At 44.1% G+C, this 19,854-nt stretch overlaps 1 protein-coding gene across 1 annotated transcript in view; it reads right to left on the bottom strand.

Annotated features, from left to right (window-relative positions):
• wscd2 (WSC domain containing 2) overlaps positions 1-19,854 on the bottom strand; it is a 232,417-nt gene that overhangs the window by 88,940 nt on the left and 123,623 nt on the right. Inside the window, exon 4 of the mRNA XM_052032007.1 lies at positions 8,385-8,506. Within this exon, the coding sequence (XP_051887967.1) occupies positions 8,385-8,506 (122 nt within the window). The remainder of the gene's footprint in view (positions 1-8,384; positions 8,507-19,854) is intronic.

Raw genomic sequence — 19,854 nt, 5'->3', positions numbered from 1 at the left:
GTATCAAGAGACTTACATTGTTAGGTTCAAATCCTGTTAGGGCAGTAGAAGAATTTTAACTCAAGCAATTAAATAAAATTGTACCTTTTCTTAAAAAAAAGGTAAGTCTATTGTCGATGAAACTTCCAGATTGTTGTAAAAACCCATTTGATTCCCTTATGTGTTTGAGGGTAGGGGGTGATCCTTATGTAGTCTGGCATTATATCAGTGAACTGAATCGTACGGCACGGAAACAGGAACTTTGATCCAACAAGTCTGCACTGCCTCAAGAAAGCAACATCTATCATCAAAGATCCCCACCATCCAGGCCATGCCATCTTCTCACAGCTCCCATTGGGCAGGAGGTACAGAAGCCTGAAGTCCCACACCACCAGGTTCAGGAACAGCTACTTCCCTTCAACCAACCGGCACAACCCTAATCACTGCAGTGTAGCAACACTATGACCACTTTGATCACTTTACACTGAAATGGACATTTTTTTTTGTTCTAATTGTGTTCTTTCTTGTAAAAATTGTGTATAATTTACATTTAATTTAAGTTTTTCTTGCTATGTGCCTGTGATGCTGCTGCAAGTTTTCCATTGCATATGACAATAAACTTGACTTTGACTTTGACCCATTCCTGACAGCCCCACACTATCCTAATGTTATTCCAATTTGGACTCAGCCCAATGTATCGTGGGCACATCCCTCCCCACCATCAGCAGTATCTACATGAGGCGTTGCCTCAGGACAGCAACATCTATCACAAAGATCCCCACCATCCAGGCCATGCCATCTTCTCGCAGCTACCATTGGGCAGGAGGTACAGAAGCCTGAAGTCCCACACCACCAGGTTCAATAACAGCTACTTCCTTTCAACCATTCATTTCTTGAATCAACCAGCACAACCCTATTCACTACCTCAGTATAGCAACACCATGACCACTTTGCACTACAATGGACTTTTTTTTGTTCTAGTTGTGTTCTTTCTTGTATAATTTATGTTGTTAATTTATGTTTTTCTTGTGAGTGTTGTGTATCTAATGCTCTGTGCCTGTGATGCTGTTGCAAGTAAGTTTTTCATTGCACCCGTGCACACATGTACTTGTGCATATGACAATAAACTCAACTTTCTAACTTTCTAACTTATTTTCCCCACATCCCTATCAACCCCCCCCATATTCTACCACTCGCCTACACATGAGGGGCGAGTTACAATGGCAAATTGAATTACCAACCTGCACGTATTTGGGATCTGGGAGAAAACCAGAGGATGCCAAGGAAAGCCACACGGTCACAGAGAGAACACGTAAACTCCACATGGATAGTGCCGGAGGTCAGGATTGAACCCGGGTTTCTGGAACTGTGAGGCTGTAGCTCCACTAGCTGCACCATGTGCTACACCATGCATGACTCCAATGTGGTCAGCTCCTCCGTTCAGTGGCAATAAATGGTGGCCGACGCATATTGTTATATTAGTTTTCTTCACAGTTTCTTACAATATAGAAGGAGGCCATTTTGTCCATCAAACCATGCTGGCTCTCAGAACATTCCCATCAGTCCCATTCCCCAACTTATTTCCCTGTAACCTCCTCCCTCACTATCCACTGGCCATCCCCCTCCTCCAAATCCCCACTACATGGAATCTTGGACAGGCTGACAGGATGCAGTATAAACATGTTCCAGGTGGCGGAAGTAAAACATTACTGTTGTTCTGCTGTGTTAATCTGTGAAAGAGACAGACATGTTCCAGTGAAAAGTGGGGGAAATAAAAGAAGGAGATATGCAGTGAAGTGGGAGCTGTTGAGGCTGAGACCATCAAAGAGATTGTGGGGGCAGATACATTAGGGACATTTAAGAGACTCTTAGATAGACACATAAATGATAGAAAAATAGGGGGCTATGTGGGAGGGAAGGGTTAGATAGATCTTAGAGCAGGATAAAATGTCAGCACAACATTGTGGGCTGAAGGGCCTGTACTGTGCTGTAGTGTTCTATGTATGTTCTATGAAAGATGGACTTGGTTAGGTAATCAGAGTATTCACAAGACAAGGGGATCACAAGACAAGGGAGGGAGCAGAAGCAGGCCATTCGGCCCATCGAGTCTGCTCCAAGGAAAGGGAAAATAGAAATGAGAAATGGGGGATGGGGAAAAAAACCTATTCTAATCCCAATTTCCGGCCTTATCCCCATATCCCTTGATATCTTATTTAGATATCTATCTATCTCCTCCTTGAACGCCCCCACTGATCTGGCCTCCACTGCTGTATGTGGCAAGGAGTTCCACAAATTCACCACCCTCTGGCTAAAGAAATTTTTCCTCATCTCTGTTTTGATACTGTACCCTCTAATTCTAAGATTGTGCCCTCTGGTCCCAGACTCACCCACCAAGGGAAACAGCCTAGCCACATCTACTCTGTCCTTTCCTATCAATATTTTAAATGTCGCTATGAGGTCCCCTCTCATTCTTCCGTACTCCAGTGAGTACAGTCCAAGAGCCGACAAACGCTCCTCATACGTAAGCCCTTTCATTCCTGGAATCATCCTCGTAAATCTCCTCTGAACCCTCTCCAACGTCAGCACATCCTTCCTAAGATGTGGGGCCCAAAACTGCGCACAATATTCCAAATGAGGCCTCACTAGTGCCCCGTAGAGCCTCATCAACACTTCCTTACTTTTATACACTATACCTCTCGAAATGAATGCCAACATAGCATTCACTTTCTTTACCACCGATCCGACCTGGTGGTTAACCTTTAAGGTATCCTGCATGAGTACCCCCAAGTCCCTTTGTACTTCCGTGCTTTGAATTTTCTCTCCTCCTAGATAATAATCTGCCCGCTTATTTCTGCTTCCAAAGTGTACAACTGCACATTTCTCAACATTGAATCTCATCTGCCATTTCCTTGCCCATTGTCCTAAACTGTCTAGGTCCATCTGCAACCTTCCTATCTCTTCAATACTCCCTACTCCTCCCCCGATCTTGGTGTCATCTGCAAACTTAGCCACGAAACCATTTATTCCATTATCCAAATCGTTAATGTACAAGGTAAAAAGGAGCGGTCCCAACACCGACCCCTGTGGCACACCACTAGTAACCGGTCACCAACCAGAACGAGATCCTTTTATTTCCACTCTTTGCTTCCTGCCAACCAGCCAATGCTCCACCCATTCTGTTATCCTACCCGTAATTCCATTCTCATCTTATTAATCAGTCTCTTGTGAGGCACCTTATCAAGGGCCTTTTGAAAGTCTAAATACACAACATCTACCGCCTCTCCCTTATCCACCCTACCTGTGATTTCTTCAACAAACTCCAATAGGTTGGTCAGGCAGGATCTTCCCTTCACAAAACCATTCGTGATGTGTCACAGAGGTCTAGATATTATAGGAATGTAAGGTAATTGCTTAAAAATCAGTAGGTTATCAAAGTACTTGTGTGGTACCTGGGCCAGAGAACTTGAACCATCAAGCATAATGTTCTTAAGAGATCCAGGGAGAGCTGCATGCAGAGTATCAGAACATTATAGAGCACAGAAAGAGACCATTTGGCCCATCATGCCTTTACTAGCTCTTTGGAATAGTTCTCCAGGTGGTCACACTCCAGCTCGATTCCCAAGGCCCTGTAAGTTCTTCCCCCTCAAGTACTTGTCCAACTCCTTCCTAAAGGTTCCACTTGGATTGCCCTTTCAGGCAGCATATTGCAAATCATAACTTGCTGCCGTAAGAATTCTTTCTTTGAGTCACTGGTGGTCCTTTTGCTCAAAATGCTGGAGGAACTCAGCAGGACCAGGCAGCATCTATGGAGGGAAATAAACAGTCGACATTTCGGGTCGAGACCCTTCATCAGGACATCAGCATTTTGTGTGTGTTGCTCCAGATTCCAGCATCTGCAGAATCTCTTGTGTGGCCCTTTTGCTTGTTACTTTAAATCTGTGTCCTCAGTTGTTACTGACCTGGATTTAATTCAGATAAGTGCGAGGTGTTGCATTTTGGAAAGTCAAATCAAGGTAGAACATTCACAGTGAACGGTAGGGCCCTGGGTAGCATTGTAGAACAAAGCAACCTTGGAGTTCAGATGCATGATGCCTTGAAAGTGGAGTCACAGGTACACGGGGTGTGGAAGACGGCTTTTGGCAATCAGTCAGGGTACAGAGTTTGAGAGGTTATGGTATGGTTGTTCAAGACACTTCTGAGGCCACACTTGGGAGTATTGTGTTCAGTTTTGGTCACTCTGCTATAGGAAAAATGTTATTAAACTGGAGGGAGGGCAGAAAAGATCAACAAGGATGTTGCCAGGACTGGAGGGACTTAGTTATAGGGAGAGGTTGGACAGGCTTGGACATTTTTCCTTGGAGCGTAGGAGACTGAGAGGTGATCTTATAGAGGTGTATGAAATCATGAGGGGTTTAGATAGGGGGGATGCACTCAGTCTTTCTCCCAGGATTAGGGAATCAAGAACTAGAGAACATGGGTTTAAGGTGAGAGGGAACGATTTTATAAGATATCTTTATTAGTCACATGTACATCGAAACACAGAGTGAAATGCATCTTTTGTGTAGAGTGTTCTGGGGGCAGCCCGCAAGTGTTGCCACACTTCCAGCGCCAACATAGCATGCCCACAACTTCCTAACCTGTACGTCTTTGGAACGTGGGAGGAAACCGGAGCACTCGGAGGAAACCCACGCAGACACAGGGAGAACGTACAAACTCCTTACAGACAGTGGCCGGAATTGAACCCGGGTCGCTGGCACTGCAAAGCGTTAGGCTAACCGCTACACTATCGTGCCTGCCCAGATTTAATAGGAACTTGAGGGGCAACCTTTTTACACAGAGGGCTGTATGTATGTGGAATGAGCTGCCAGAGGAAGTGGTTGAGTCAGGTATAATAAGAACATTGAAAAGACACTTGGACAGGTACATGGATAGGAAAGGTTTGGAAGGTTATGGGCCCAATGTGGACAAATGGATCTAGTTTGCACGGGAATCTTGATCGGCATGGACCATTTGGGCTGAAGGGCCTGTTTCCGTGCTGTATAACTCTACGACTCTTAAGAGCAGTTTAAAAAGCCACAGAAAGACGGGGGAGAAGTCAGAATAAATCAGGTGGTTTCTGAAGGACATTGCCCATTTGGGTCAGTGGACTGCACACTGTCGTATTCCAGTAAATGGCAGTCTAAGCAAGGACAACAAAGAGCCGCGAATTTAAATTCCCCTTATTTTCTGATTGCAATGTAAGTGCATTGTAGCCTTGGGAAAGTAATAAAGTACATTCAGTACTGATACTTTGGCGAATGTGAAAGTAACATCATGAGATATCACAATGTATTGCAATGATTTAAAGAGGGTCTATGAAGGAAATGTGATGGAAAACATTACCTTCTGTCCCAGGTCAGAAGGTTAGAATGTTATGGGCCAAGTATGAGCAAATGGGAATGAGAAAATAATTTCCCCTAAAGAAACTTGATACTTTCAACAGTACAGCACTCCTTCATTATGCTTTGACTGAGAATGATCAAGGTCTGGTAGTGTAGCGGTTAGCGTAACGCTTTACAGCGCCAGCGACCCGGGTTCAATTCCAGCCGCTGTCTGTAAGGAGTTTGTACATTCTCCCCGTGCCTGCGTGTGTTTCCTCTTGCGGGCTGCCCCCAGAACACTCTGCGCACTGTGTGTTTTGATGTACATGTGACTAATAAAAATTATCTTATGGCTGTGGTGGACGGATTGAATGTTCAGGTTGGACGATGTGGAGCTGATGTATTTTTGGGTCAGAGACCCGTCATTAGAACAGGGAAAATGAGAAAACAAGTTAGCTGGCAGAGAAGGTGGGGGAGAGATGGGTAAAAAAAGGGGAATATCTCTGATAGGGTGAGACTATTTCAATTAACGTAGCATTTAGAATTATGCTTCTTTGTCTGTATTAAGTGCTGCCAATAGCAGGGCAGTGGGCAGGCACGGTAGTGTAGCGGTTAGCGTAACGCTTTACAGCGCCAGTGACCAGGGTTCAATTCCCGCCGCTGTCTGTAAGGAGTTTGTACGTTCTCCCCGTGTCTGCGTGGGTTTCCTCCGGGTGCTCCGGTTTCCTCCCACATTCCAAAGACGTACGGGTTAGGAAGTTGTGGGCGTGCTATGTTGGCACCGGAAGCGTGGCGACACTTGCGGGCTGCCTCCAGAACACCCTACGCAAAAGATGAATTTCGATGTACATGTGACCAATAAAGATATCTCATCTCTCATCTCATGTGCCCAGCAGTCCAAGCTATATTAATGGAGAGAGAAAACCAGAAACAAAAACAGACAGGTGACCGACAGAAACAGCCAGCTCCGATGCAGATAGAAAGAAAGATCGAGTTACCTGAAGCTGGAAAATTCAATATGCAGGATATCCTGTATATTGGAGATGTACAGGATATATCAGGAGATGAGTCACTCACCACTGGATACAAAGAACTGATGAAGGGTATTTGACCCAATATGTTAACTCTGTTTCTCTTCCCACAGATGCAGTCTAACCTGCTGAGTATATCCAGCAATTCCTGTCTTTATTTTAGTTTTGCAGCATCTGCAGATTTTTCTTTGATTTTCATCTCCCTGTTTATCTGTCTGACTGCGGGAACAATGACCCTGGACTGGTTCATTTCACTTAACACTGCATTGAGTTAACTATGAGTTGAGTCAATTCTTTCAAAAATCTGTCAAAATGTGAAGCGCAGTTCTTAAGTGACCTATAACATACACTTGGGTCTGGTGTACAACATGAAACACACTTTAAACGTTCCTCTTGCATGAAAATAGCCTGTCAGATTTTTCTGATGAACTCTAATCTAAGAGACTGAAATACAAATAACTGAACTTGAGTCAACCAAATGCATGTCACAATTTACTTGAAGTAAATGGTGCAAATTGTTTAAAAAAAGTGTTTTAAAACAATTTACTTTATCCCTTTACTCCCTGAGACCTTGTACTACAGAGTGAAGTTATGTCAGAGGTATGGTTTCCTACAAGGCAATATTGACTACACTTCAAAAATAGGTAATTGGCTCTAAAGTGCTTTGACGTCTTGAGGTTCTGAAAGGCGCTATAGGAATACAAGTCTTTCTTCATGCGTTTTATGTGCTGCTGGGGACAGGTGTTAATTGCATGTCAATCACAGAGGGTGACTAGCAGCATGGTGTTTCCAAGAATTGAACTGATTAGGTGTTACGTGGAAACCAATATATGTAAAGTTTGATGTCCAATGAGTCAATAGGAGATCCAGTGTCAACTGTAGACATGGTGGGGTAGTATTGCCCTCTTTTTCACTCTGTTTCTACGTACATCGATTTTTATTGATGCACCATAGAACGCATCCTATCTAGATGCATCACGGCTTGGTACAGGAACTGCTCTGCTTAGACTGCAAGAAACTGCAGAGAGTTGTGGACACAGCTCAGCACATGACGGAAACCAGCCTCCCCTCCATGGACTCTGTCTATACCTCTCGCTGCCTCAGTAAAGCTGCCAACATAATCAAAGACCCCACCCACCTTCTCCCTACTCCCCCCTCCCATCAGGCAGAAGAAACAAAAGCCTGAAAACGTGTACCACCAAGACTGCTGAGCAGTCCCCTAGTACAATAAGATGGATTCTTGACCTCACAATCTACCTCGTTATGGCCCTGCACATTACTGTCTGCACTTTCTCTGTAACTGCAACACTATATTCTGCATTCTGTTTTTCCTTGTACTACCTCAATTCACTGTTGTAATGAAATGATCTGTATGGATGTCATGCAACACAAAGTTTTTCACTGTACCTCGGTACATGTGAAAATAATAAACTAATTTACCGATTTACACAGACCTGGTACCAAGAGAGTGCACTGTGCAATAGTATCCATGCTACTGATGGGAGATTCTTAGTGGAGGCATTCTTGAATACTCGGGAGGATCAGGAACTAGGTCTACACTGACCATGATGCCATTCTAACTAATCCCAACTGCCTGGACATGGCCGGTATCCCTCCATTCCCTGCCTGTTCATGTACCTGTCTAAATGCCTCTTAAATGTTGCTATTGTATCTGCTTCTACCACCACCCCTGGCAGCCTGTTCCAGGCACCCACCACTCTCTGAGTAAAAAAACTTGCCCCGCACATCTCCTTTAAACCTTCCCCTCTCATCTTGAACCTACGTCGTTTAGTATTCGACATTTCTACTCTTATCTAGGCCTCTCGTAATTCTATAAACTTCTATCAGGTCTGCCCTCAGCCTCCGACACCCCAGAGGAAACAACCCAAGTTTGTCCAACCTCTCCTTATGCCTTCTTATCAGTTTCAGAGCAATGACGGCAATACAGAGAGTTCCAATGCAAAATCTTTCAGCAGATGTCTACTCCAGATTAAATTAGTGGTTTGTAAATTACCTTCTCAGTGCAGTAGTCCACACACTTATCCACGGACATGTTCAGCAGGATGGTGCTCGTGGGTAGGGCAAGGGAAACATTGTCAGGTCTTTTAAAACATCCTCGGAACAAGGCACTCCCATCTGTAACCAGACATCAAAGGTGAAGGAAATACAGCGTGAATATTATACACTTTCTTTTATTCTTTCATGTTGTAGCCATATGGCTAATGGTTAAAACTCCATAAGGCTGGATGGGAAAAGAAGCCAACTTTATGTGAGTACCACATGGAATTGTGAGCACCAAATAGAAATTGCAGAGAGTTGTGAACACAGCACAGTCCATCACAAACCCCTCACTTCTCACTGCCTCAAAAAAGCAGCCAACATAATCAAAGACCCCACCCACCCCAAACATTCTCTCTTCTTAGCAGAGTGGAGGAACAGAGGGATCTGGGGTCCACGTCCTAGATCCCTCAAGGTCGCCATGCAGATTGATAGGGTTGTTAAGAAGGTGTATGGTGTGTTGGCCTTCATTAGTCAGGGTATTGAGTTCAAGAGCTGCGAGGTAATGTTGCAGCTCTATAGAGCTCTGGTTAGACCACACTTGGAGTATTGTGTTCAGTTCTGGTTGCCTCATTATAGGAAGGATGTGGAAGCTTTAGAGAGGGTGCAGAGGAGATTTACCAGGATGCTGCCTGGATTGGAGAGCATGTCTTATGAGAATAGGTTGAGTGAGCTAGGGCTTGTCTCTTTGGAGAGAAGATGAGAGGTGACTTGACAGAGGTGTACAAGATGATAAGAGGCATAGATCGAGTGGATAGTCAGAGACTTTTTCCTAGGGTGACAATGGCTAACATGAGGGGCATAATTTTAAGGTGATTGGAGGAAGTTATAAGGAGGATGTCAGGGGTAAGTTTTTTTACACAGAGAGTGGTGGTTGCATGGAACGCACTGCCGGCAGAGGTTGTGGGGGCAGATACATTAGAGACATCTAAGAGACTCTTTGATAGCCACATAAATGATAGAGAAATGGAGGGCTATGTGGGAGGGAAGAGTTAGATAGATACTAGAGCAGGATAAAATGTCGGCACAACATTGTGGGCCAAAGGGCCTGTACTGTGCTGTAATGTTCTATGTTCTATGTTTCCCCCCCTCCCATTGGGCAGAAAATACAAAAGCTTGAAAACAGGTACTGCCAGGCTCAAGGACAACTTCTATCCTGCTGTTATAAAACTCTTGACCTCACAATCTACCTCATAATGGCCCTTGCTCCTTATTGTCTATCTGCACTGCACTTTCTCTGTAACTATATTCTGCATTCTGTTCCTGCTTTTCTTTTGTACTATCTCAATGTACTGATGTTGTGAAATGATCTGTATGGATGGCTTGTTTTTCACTGTATCTTTTCACAGTGACAATAATAAACCAGTTATTAATTACTAATCACCAGTTTACATTGAGAATTAAGTGAACCAGACAGCTGAATCAGCAGATGCCTAGTGTTAAGGGACATCTAGCTCTTGTGGTCACAAAGGTGACTAAATTGAGGACGCATTAGTAAACTATCAAGCAAATGCTTCTTGTTTACCCAATCCTTGGACAAATGATCTCAAGAGTTCAGAGATCTGGGGACAGTTGTGCAGGAATCATGGAAGCAGATGTCTTTGGTCCACTGTGTCAGGGGTGATGAGGGCCCACTGGCAGGCATTGAAACAAGATAACATTCTGGGATTGATAATGTCCCTGGCAGTCATCCTGAGATAAGAGGAAGTGAAAAACTAACCGGCAATTTGGCAGAACATTTCCATGCATAGAAATAACGATGTCTTCACCTTTTTGATTGGCCTAATTAGAGTTGTACAGCACAAAGACAGGCCCTTTAGCGCACCACGTCCACGGCAAACTTTTTACCCATCTACACTATCCCATTTGCCCACGTTGGGACACTATCCTTCCATACCTCGCCTATTCAAGTTCCTGTCAAAATGCCTCTTCAACATAGTGATTGTATCCGACTCTACCACCTCCTCTGGCAGCGGGTTCCAGATATCAGCCGCTGTGTAAAAAAATGTTCCCCTCAAATCCTATTTAAAACTTGATCCTCTCACTGCAAACCTCTGCCCTCTTGTTTTTGGAAAAAAGATTTTAATCTTCTACCCTTGCCATGTCTCTCATAATCTTCTATACTTCCATCAAATCACCCCTTGGCCTCGTTTGCTCCAAGGAAAACAAGCCCAGCCTATGCGCGTTGGTGAGGCCAAATGTGGAGTATTGTGTGAAGTTCTGGTCACCTACCTACAGGAAAGAAGTCAAGAAGCTTGAAAGAGTGCAGAGAAAATTTACAAGGATGTTGCTGGGACTTGAGGATCTGAGTTATAGGGAAAGGTTGAATAGGTTAGGACTTTATTCCCTGGAGTGCAGAAGAATGAGGGGAGATCTTATAGAGGTATACAAATTTATGAGGGGTATCGATAGGGTGAATGCATGCAGGCTTTTTCCCCTCGGGTTGGGTGAGACTGGAACTAGTGGACATGGTTTTAGGGCGAAAGGTGAAATATTTAAGGGGAATCTGAGGGGGAACTTCTTCACTCAGAGGGCAGTGCGAGTGTGGAACGAGCTGCCAGTGGAAGTGGTAGATGTGGGTTCAATTGTAAGATTTAATTTGGATGGGTACATGGATGGGAGGGGTTTGGAGGGATAAGGTCTGGGTGCAGGTAGATGGGACTCAGCAGAAGATCAGGTCAGCATGGACTAGATGGGCCGAAGTACTGTAGTGCTGTATGACTGTATAAGTGCTTTCTGTGCTGTAGTGCTCTATGACTCTATCCAAATTTATCTGTGAGTTTTGTAATTTAATATAATGTGTAGCAAGCTGGAACGAGTTGAATGTAAACACAAAAAAAGTTATAAAGGTTAATTGAACACTTGTATATTTTAAGTAACTTAAGAAGGATGAAGTTGTACTAAACTTTAGGACGTTTATTTCTTTAACCACTACATCAGATGACACCCTGTTGAGAAAAGAGCATCAACAATGGGATGTGTTGCCGGCAAGAGCAGCATTTAATGCTGTTCCCTGATTGTTCTTGTCATGAGTAGGGAGCTGCCTTCAGAGAATCATATCAGGAGGCCACTAAGCCTATCAAGTCCATTCTGGCCATCTTTAGAACAATCCGATCATTTCTATTCACCACACTTTCCCTGTAACTTTGCAAACTCTATTCCTTCTCCAATTCCCTGATGGACTCTGGTTCCACCACCCCTGCATTGGTGTATTCCAGCTTTATCACCACACCCCATGTAAAACAATCTTGCTTCACACCCCTACCTTCCCCACTGCTTGTATCATTTGACCTTCACATTGAACCTGTGTCCCTCAGTCCTTGAAACATGCACCAATATGAACAATAAGAGCAGGAGTAGGCCACTCGGCCCCTCAAGCCTGCCCTACCATTCAATATGATCATGGCTGATCTGCCCCAGGCCTCAACTCCTCTTCTGTACCAATTCCACGTGGCCCTCAATTCCCTGCCTTTCAAAAATCTGTCTACTTCATTCTTAAATACCTCCAGAACTCTAACCTCCATAATCCTCTGGGGAAGAGAGTTCCAGACAATCACCACCCCCTGTGAGAAAGAAGTCCTCTGCACCTCAGATTTAAAAGACTTTCCCTTATCTTCTAACTATGTGCCCTTATTCAAGACTCTCCCATCAGTGGAAATATTGCAACATCTATCTTGTTATGCCCTCTTGGAATTATATACATTTCTATAAAATCACTCCTCATTAGAACATAGGACAGTATAGCACAGAACAGGCCCTTCGGCCCACAATGTTGTGCCGACATGGCTATTGCCCCCTACCTACAGAATGTCCATATCCCTCCATTTTCCTCTCATTCATGTGCCCATCCCTCTTAAAAGCCCACAGTGAATTTGCCTCCACCACCCTATCAGGCAACACATTCCAGGCATCCACCACTTTCTCAGTAAAAAACATACCCCTCATGTCTATTCTGAACCTACCTCCTTTCACCTTAAATGCATGCCCTCTGGTATTGGATCTCTCAATAAAGGGGAAAAAGATATTGCTTGTCCACCCTATCTATGCCCCTTCATAATTTAATACACTTCCAACAGATCACCCCTCAGCCTCTGCTGCTCCAGAGAAAAAAGCCCAAGTTTGTCCAGCCTCTCCTGATAGCACATGCTCTCTAATCCAGGCAGCATCTTAGTAAATCTCCTCTGCACCCTCTCTAAAGCCTCGACATCCTTCCTATAGTGAGGTGACCAGAACTGCACCTAATACTCTAAATGCAGCCTAACCAGAGTTCTATAGAGATGCATCGTAACTTCTTGACTCCAATACTCAATACCTCAATTAATGAAAGCAAGCATTCCATAAGCCTTTTTAACCACCCTACCAACCTGTGTAGCCACTTTCAATGAGCCATGGACTTGCACCCCGTTTCCTTCGTCTAAGCTCCAAGGAATTCAGAACTTGCCTTTAATTATCATGTTAACAGACTGGAGTACAAAGCAAAACCCTTTAGGCCAAACTTTCAGTGCAATGCTGAGGGACTGCTGCACTGTCAAAGGTGCAGTTTTCTCATGTAAGACGCCAGACCAAGACCCAACTGGCTCGCTCGGTTGGGTGTGAGCATCTCTGTCTGCCACACAGTGTTACAGCTTTGACACTGAACTCACAAAGTCCATATACCATTTGTCAAATGGCCCCGACAGTAGAAAGAAATCTACAGAATTAAAGAATGGTAGCAAGAGGGGGAGGTCGCACACAAAAGATGGATCTCTGCAAGAGAAGGCAACAAGTTGGGATGCTTCTGTTGCGTTTGGAATCTGCACTCAGGCTCTGCAGAGTAACTACAATTCATGCTGAATTGTGGCAGTAGTAAAATAAAAACTGACACATTAATCAAAGTACATGTGTAAAATTATAGAGGCATTTTTTCCTATAATTTTAAATTCTAGATTATTGCTCTTCTCTCATTTCTGTTCAATCTGAAGTGAAGCTGAGTCTAAGCTGCTTGGAACCTGATGGAACACCGGACAAAACACCAAGTGGAGTGACAGTTTCCACTTCATGTTAAAACGTCGACTGTTTTCAACGATTTGTATTCAACAAATCAGCGTCCTCCTTCTACTCCAATGTTACTGGTTCCCCCACTCTGCTATGAAGCGTTAAATCACTTTCTTTTCATTGCCATTTCAGAAACCGCTAATGAAATTGCTGGCTGTTAAACCCGTACTTTCACAGAATGCAATTTCATCAGCAGGAATGAATAAAGAAACAACAAAAATGTGCACCTGCACTAATGCTCCTTTAACACTTTCTAAGCAGATAATGAGCCACTTAACCCAGATTAATGATGAGAGGTTCCATCTCCGCAAACTGCTGCTGAGTTGATGGGTAGGGAGTTTATTGCTTCCCATTATTTCCTGCTCTCAAACTTTGAATCAATTGTGTGACTGGACTCCACATTAAACTCAAACCCCTCTCCACCCCACTCTCATAATTCTAAGCAACAGAGAAGGCTTAGAGTCAGAGAATCATACAGCACGAAAACAGGCCTTTTGGCCCGCCAGGTCTGTGTTGTCCATCCATCACTCGTTGACACTCATCCCGTTTTATCCTCCCCAAATTCCCATCAATGCCCCTCAGATCACACCCCTCACCTGCACACTAGGGGAAATTTATGGTGGACAATTAACCCACCAAACCTGGAGGAAACCTGTGCAGTCACAGGGAGAATGTGCAAACCCCACACAGGCAGCGCCAGAGGTCAGGATTGAACCTGGGTCGTTGGCGCTGTGAGGCAGCGGATCTTCTAGCTGCACCGCTGTGTTGCCCTTGTATTGATGTATTTTTGACCTTGGAGACCAGGATTAAAGTGGTGGCTGCTTCTAATTCCTCGTCAAGATTTTGCCTTAAACTTCAGCGGGCAAACTGACCCACTTCAAACCCTCTCCAATTTGCATCAAAAGTTTGGAGATTGAGGCAAGCTCCCTGAAGCTCCCCACTCTCTCTCCTTCTCGAAAACATCCCTTAAAATTGACAAGGTTTCGCTCATCTGCTGGACTGGGTTGGACCATCCTGGACCGAGCTGCAATTTGTCAGTCCCCTAGCCGATCCCTACCTCTACCAGATACGGAAGTCAGGCCAAGCTCTTGATAAGTGCTCTGTGAGGTGGAAGGGGTTAGCTCTCAGACAATGGATCTTAGGACCTCACCTCTAAAATGTCCTCCCACATCTCAAAGACATCTGTCATCGCCATAACGACTTAGACCACCGGAGGGATCAAAGTCAGTATTCCACCAATCAACTGATTGCTTGTGGGTTGGACTTCTTCCTCGTAGGGCACTACTATCCTAAAACTTTGATTATATTAAAGAGAGAGTTTTGGATTAGTTATAGAGTCACAGAATGTGGTAAAGGTCTTTCAGCTCACAGAGTTAGGCCTAACCATTGACTATTCAATTGCACCAATTCCATTTTATCCTCCCTATTGACTTTCCCCGATTCTCCTGTCACCATTCTACACTAGGGGCAATTTAAAGTGGCTAATCAACCTAGCAACCTGCATGTCTTTGGGATGTGGGATGAAACCGGAGCACCCAAGGGAATTCCTCGTAATCACAGGAAGAATGTGCAAGCAGATACTTCTCGAGGTCATCATTGAACCCTGGTCACAACAGGTCTAACTGCTACATCACTTGTTTTGACAGGTAGCCATTATAGTTTTGTCATGGTGTTTCATTGCGGAGACATGCTTTGGAAAAGGGACAATTCCTTTTTAAGAGGGACATTTCCTTTTTAAGAACACTGTGGCTATTTCCCTGTTCAGACTGTTTAAAGTATGCCAGTATCAGGAAAGCAGCCACTGAGTCCATATCATTAATCACAGTGTCAAGGGGCAAACTACTACAGTCTACCGCTGTGGTCCTAGTTTCACCCAGAGATACCCATCTATTGAGGCCAGTCTGAGAGAGACACTCAAAGCGCTGGAGGAACTCAGCAGGTCAGGCAGCATCTATGGAGGTAAATGGACAGTCGACATCTCGGGTCGAGACCCTTTTTCTGGACTGGTGATCTTTCCCAGTCCTGATGAAGGGTCTCGACCCGACATGTCGACTGTCCATTTCCCTCTACAGATGCTGCCTGACCTGCTGAGTTCCTCCAGCACATTGTGTGCTGCTCCAGATTCCAGCATCCGCAGTCTCGTGTGTCTCCAGTCTGACAGAGAGTCTAGATTTCCACGGATCATGCGGCAAAGGTACTGCAGAAGATCATGCACCGCGGAGGTCCGCTGCTGTGTGGTTGTATGAATTTATGCCATCGACATGCCTTCCCCCATGTAGCTGAACAACTGGCAACACACTACCCCTTGGGCAACAGGGCTGAGTGCTGTTTGTAGTCAATCAGAGTGTTTCTAACATCGACTCAATGGGCTGAATGGCCTCCTCCTGTCCTGTGATTCAGACCAGATCAGGCAGAATCTTATCAAAAGATGGAGTAGGTTTAACGAGAATGAATTGCTTACTCCAGCTCTTTTCTTTAATGTGTTAATCCCACTGAAAGAATAGAGGTATTGATTTGTGGTTTGGAGTTTGGGAAGAATAAAAAGGAGTTTCACTTTAACTCTAGATGGTTCATGCTCACCAGGTTGTGGTAGACAATATGATGGGTAGGGTGGGTTAGTGAGGGTGAGGAAAGACGATTGGATCTTAAGCATCCTATCCAGATGCATCATGGCTTGGTATGGCAAGTGCTCTGCCTGTGACTGCAAGAAACTGCAGAGAGTTGTGGACACAGCTCAGCATATCATGGAAGCCAGCCTCCCCTCCATGGACTCTGTCCACACTTCTTGCTGCCTCGGTAAAGCAGCCAACGTAATCAATGACCTCTCCCACCCCGGACATTCTCTTTTCTCCCCCCTCCCATGGGGCAGAAGATACAGAAGCCTGAAAGCACGTACCACCAGGCTCAAGGACAGCTTCTATCCTGCTGTTATAAGACAATTGAACGGTCCGCTAGTATGATAAAATGGCTCTTGTCCTCACAATCTACCTCATTATGGCCTTGCACCTTATTGTCTGCCTGCACTGCACTTTCTCTGTAGCTGTAACACTTTATTCTGCATTCTGTATTGTTTTCCCTTGTACTACTTCAATGCATTGTTGTAATGAAATGATCTGTATGGATGACATGCAAAGCAAAGTTTTTCACTGTACCTCAGTACATGTGACAATAATAAACCAATTTACCAATAGTGAACAAGCAGTCTGTTTCACATCTTCCCCCAGGTTTTATCTCCCCAACAGAAATTAAAATTTGCAGAGATATAAAGAGTTTCATCTCTGGGACTGACTCCAATACAGAATGGAGGTGGAAAGAAGGTACAGAAGAGGGGTTTACAACGTCTGATAACACGAGAGGCGGGGACGTGGAGGAGAAATGGCCATTGCTTGATGTATGACCGTATCACCATCAAAAAAACATTTCTCCCCCTTCAAAGTCTTCGGCAGCTGTTTCCCAATGTTATTGAAACGTTTCCTCTATTCCTGTGAGCCTTTCTAAAATAATATTCTGTAAATTAATTGAAGGAGCTGATCATGTCATTCTGGTGACTGAGTGAGTAAATGCTAATGTACGCCTCAGAGGAGAAGCAAATTACGGAAAATGATGCATTAAATAACAATCATTACAATCTACTTTAACTAAGGTATTCAAAATTAAATTACATTTCACTTAGTCAGTGTCATGCAAACAAATTAACATGTGTGCTACTCTACACAGAGATTTATCTGAGGCTAGCATTGCTTGATTGAATTCTTGGAAAATCACAAGGTGGTTCGGGTGGTCAAAATACTTTAGATGCATTTGCTTCTCATTTTATTCTGTGATTTCTGCTGTGTTGTCAGTCCTGTCCCAATGGATCAGACCCTTGTTCTGCCGAGGAGATGTGGATCTTACTCCAGAGACTTGAGAGCATATGCATAGGCTGACACGAGGTGCAGTGACTGAACCAGCAGCCAGTGTTCTGGACCATTGGTTCAGAGACATGAGTTCTAATCCCAGCACAGCAGCTGGGGAATTAAATTCAACTCAGTAAATAAATCTGGAATTAAAGCTCGTCTCAGTAACGGTGGCGGTGAAACTACTGGACTGTTGTAAAACCCATCTGGTTCACTAATGCCTTCTGCTTTGCACTCAGGTACTCTCACCGCATTTAAAAAGTAGCTGAATGAGCACTTGAATCACCAGGGCATATAAGGTTACGGACCAAGTGCTGGTCAATGGGATTATTATAGATGGGTACTTGATACTCAGTGCGAGTGTGGTGGGCCAAGGGGCTTATTTCCATGCTGTTTAACTCTCTATGACTCTAATTGGATATCGGGGATAACTTCTCAGCTCTTCGTTGAAAGTCTGAATTTTAGAGTGGGGCTGGAGCTCTTTCAATGCTGAGAATCTCCAGGACAGAGCTTCCCACACTTTAAGGAAAAGGCAAACGACTTTGTTGAGAGTCAGCCGCACCATGTGGAAGATGTAATTAAACAACCTTAATCAGTCTTCTGTTGAGATCTTCAAAGATGAGCAATGCACAGACCAATAAAGGCATTAATTTATCAACAATTCTAATTAGAGCAAAGTCGCCAGTGTGACCTATAAAACAACTCCGGAGAAAATGTACTGGTGAATCCATTCCCAGGGAGGAGGATGTCTTTAGTGGGAAGCTGAGACATGGCAAGAGATTGCTGATATATTGCAAGTTGTTTCCCTGGTGGAATGACACCTCATTGAACAAATATAATTGCTGTCAAGGAAGAATTTAACACACAAAACTCTTCCAGTGTTCTAGATATCATGCAATCTCCCTTTTGTAATTTTATCAAGGCGATGAAAACAAATTACGAGCTGTGCTTGTTTTGCATTCAGCTGACAGGAAAGATCATCAGTAGGTTTCGGAGAGATTTTTCAACGCCTTCACATCACCACAACAACCTGCATTTACATAGCGTCTTTAACAGACTAAATTATTTAAGGTGCTTCAGTGGAACAGTATCAAAAAAAATGAAATCAAGCCATATAAGGAGATACTAACTCAGATGTCACAACCTCGGTCAAATATGTTTGTAAGTATTTAATTCTTAAAAGAGGAGAGAGAAGCGGGGGCTGTTAAAGGAGGGAACCAGGCAGCAGAAGGCATGGCCACTAGTATTGGATTAAGGATTGGGAGCTGAAGGAATGTAAAGATGTAGGGGAGGATCTCTTGTGCTGGCTGAGGAGCTGACAGAGAGAGAAAGGGGCCAGGTCACTGGAAACACAGGTGAGAATTTTAATGCTGAAGTACTATCAGAATGGGAGCTGGAGAAGGTCAGAGAGCAGAGGATATCAATTAGCGTGGTCTTGGTGTGGGTTCTGTACATGGGAAGGTCATAATGCCCATGTTTAAGGGCAATTACACAATGATATTTATTGGGAAATAATCTTAAAGAAGTATTGAGACACTTCAGGTAGAATAAATAGCAGAGTTTTGTTTTTAAACCAACTTCTCTTTCCCAGATTCCAATGTGTCAAAAAAGATCTTCGAAGCATACATCTTGAAACAAACTACTCCTTGAAACCATCTGTTTAACCCTACGGTCCCGGTTAGCGTAACACTTTACAGCACCAGCGACCCAGGTTCGATTCCGGCCGCTGTCTGTAAGGAGTTTATACGTTCTCCCCGTGTCTGCGTGGGTTTCCTCCGGGTGCTCCGGTTTCCTCCCACATTCCAAAGACGTACAGGTTAGGAAGTCGTAGGCGTGCCATGTTGACGCTGGAAGCGTGGCGACACTTGCGGGCTGCCCCCAGAACACTACGCAAAAGATGTATTTCACTGTGTGTTTCGATGTACACGTGACTAATAAAGATATCTTATCTTTCCACACCTTGAATAAACAGCTGGGAAATAGGTGAATCCATCAAGTGCAAGATGCAGTAGGCAGCATCCAATGTGATTAAGGAAACTCAGTAGCATGCTGATTTTGCGTGATCATTTTTTTTTGCTATACACCAGTTCAAGAGAGGTTCCCAGTTAACTCAAAAGCTTCATTCCCTTTAGAATGGTGCAGAAACTGATTTATCAATACGGAAGGAATGACAGAATAAACTATGGACAGAAACAAGACCTTGGCACCTTCAACTGGGGGTATTGGATCTGAATTGTTCTATAAGGGACTGTGCTACATTAGCGACTCCACACCATGTCAACAAACTATGCAATGTCAGGTGTTACTTTCTATAATAAAAACAGAAAAAGTTGGAAATACTTAGCATTTGTGGAGAGAGAAACAGAGGTAATATGTCAGGTCAATGATTCTTCACCAGAATTGGGAAAAGTTAGAAATTTAAAGTTGCAGAGAAAGGGAGCTGGGGTAGAAAGAAGGAACCCGATGGGTTGACATCAAGCAGGATGCATTGCAATG

The sequence above is a fragment of the Pristis pectinata genome, chromosome 17, assembly GCF_009764475.1.
Source record: "Pristis pectinata isolate sPriPec2 chromosome 17, sPriPec2.1.pri, whole genome shotgun sequence".
Taxonomy (NCBI): Eukaryota; Metazoa; Chordata; class Chondrichthyes; order Rhinopristiformes; family Pristidae; genus Pristis; species Pristis pectinata.
The sequence above is the reverse complement of the archived record's forward strand: the minus strand, read 5'-3'. Positions and strand labels throughout refer to the sequence as shown.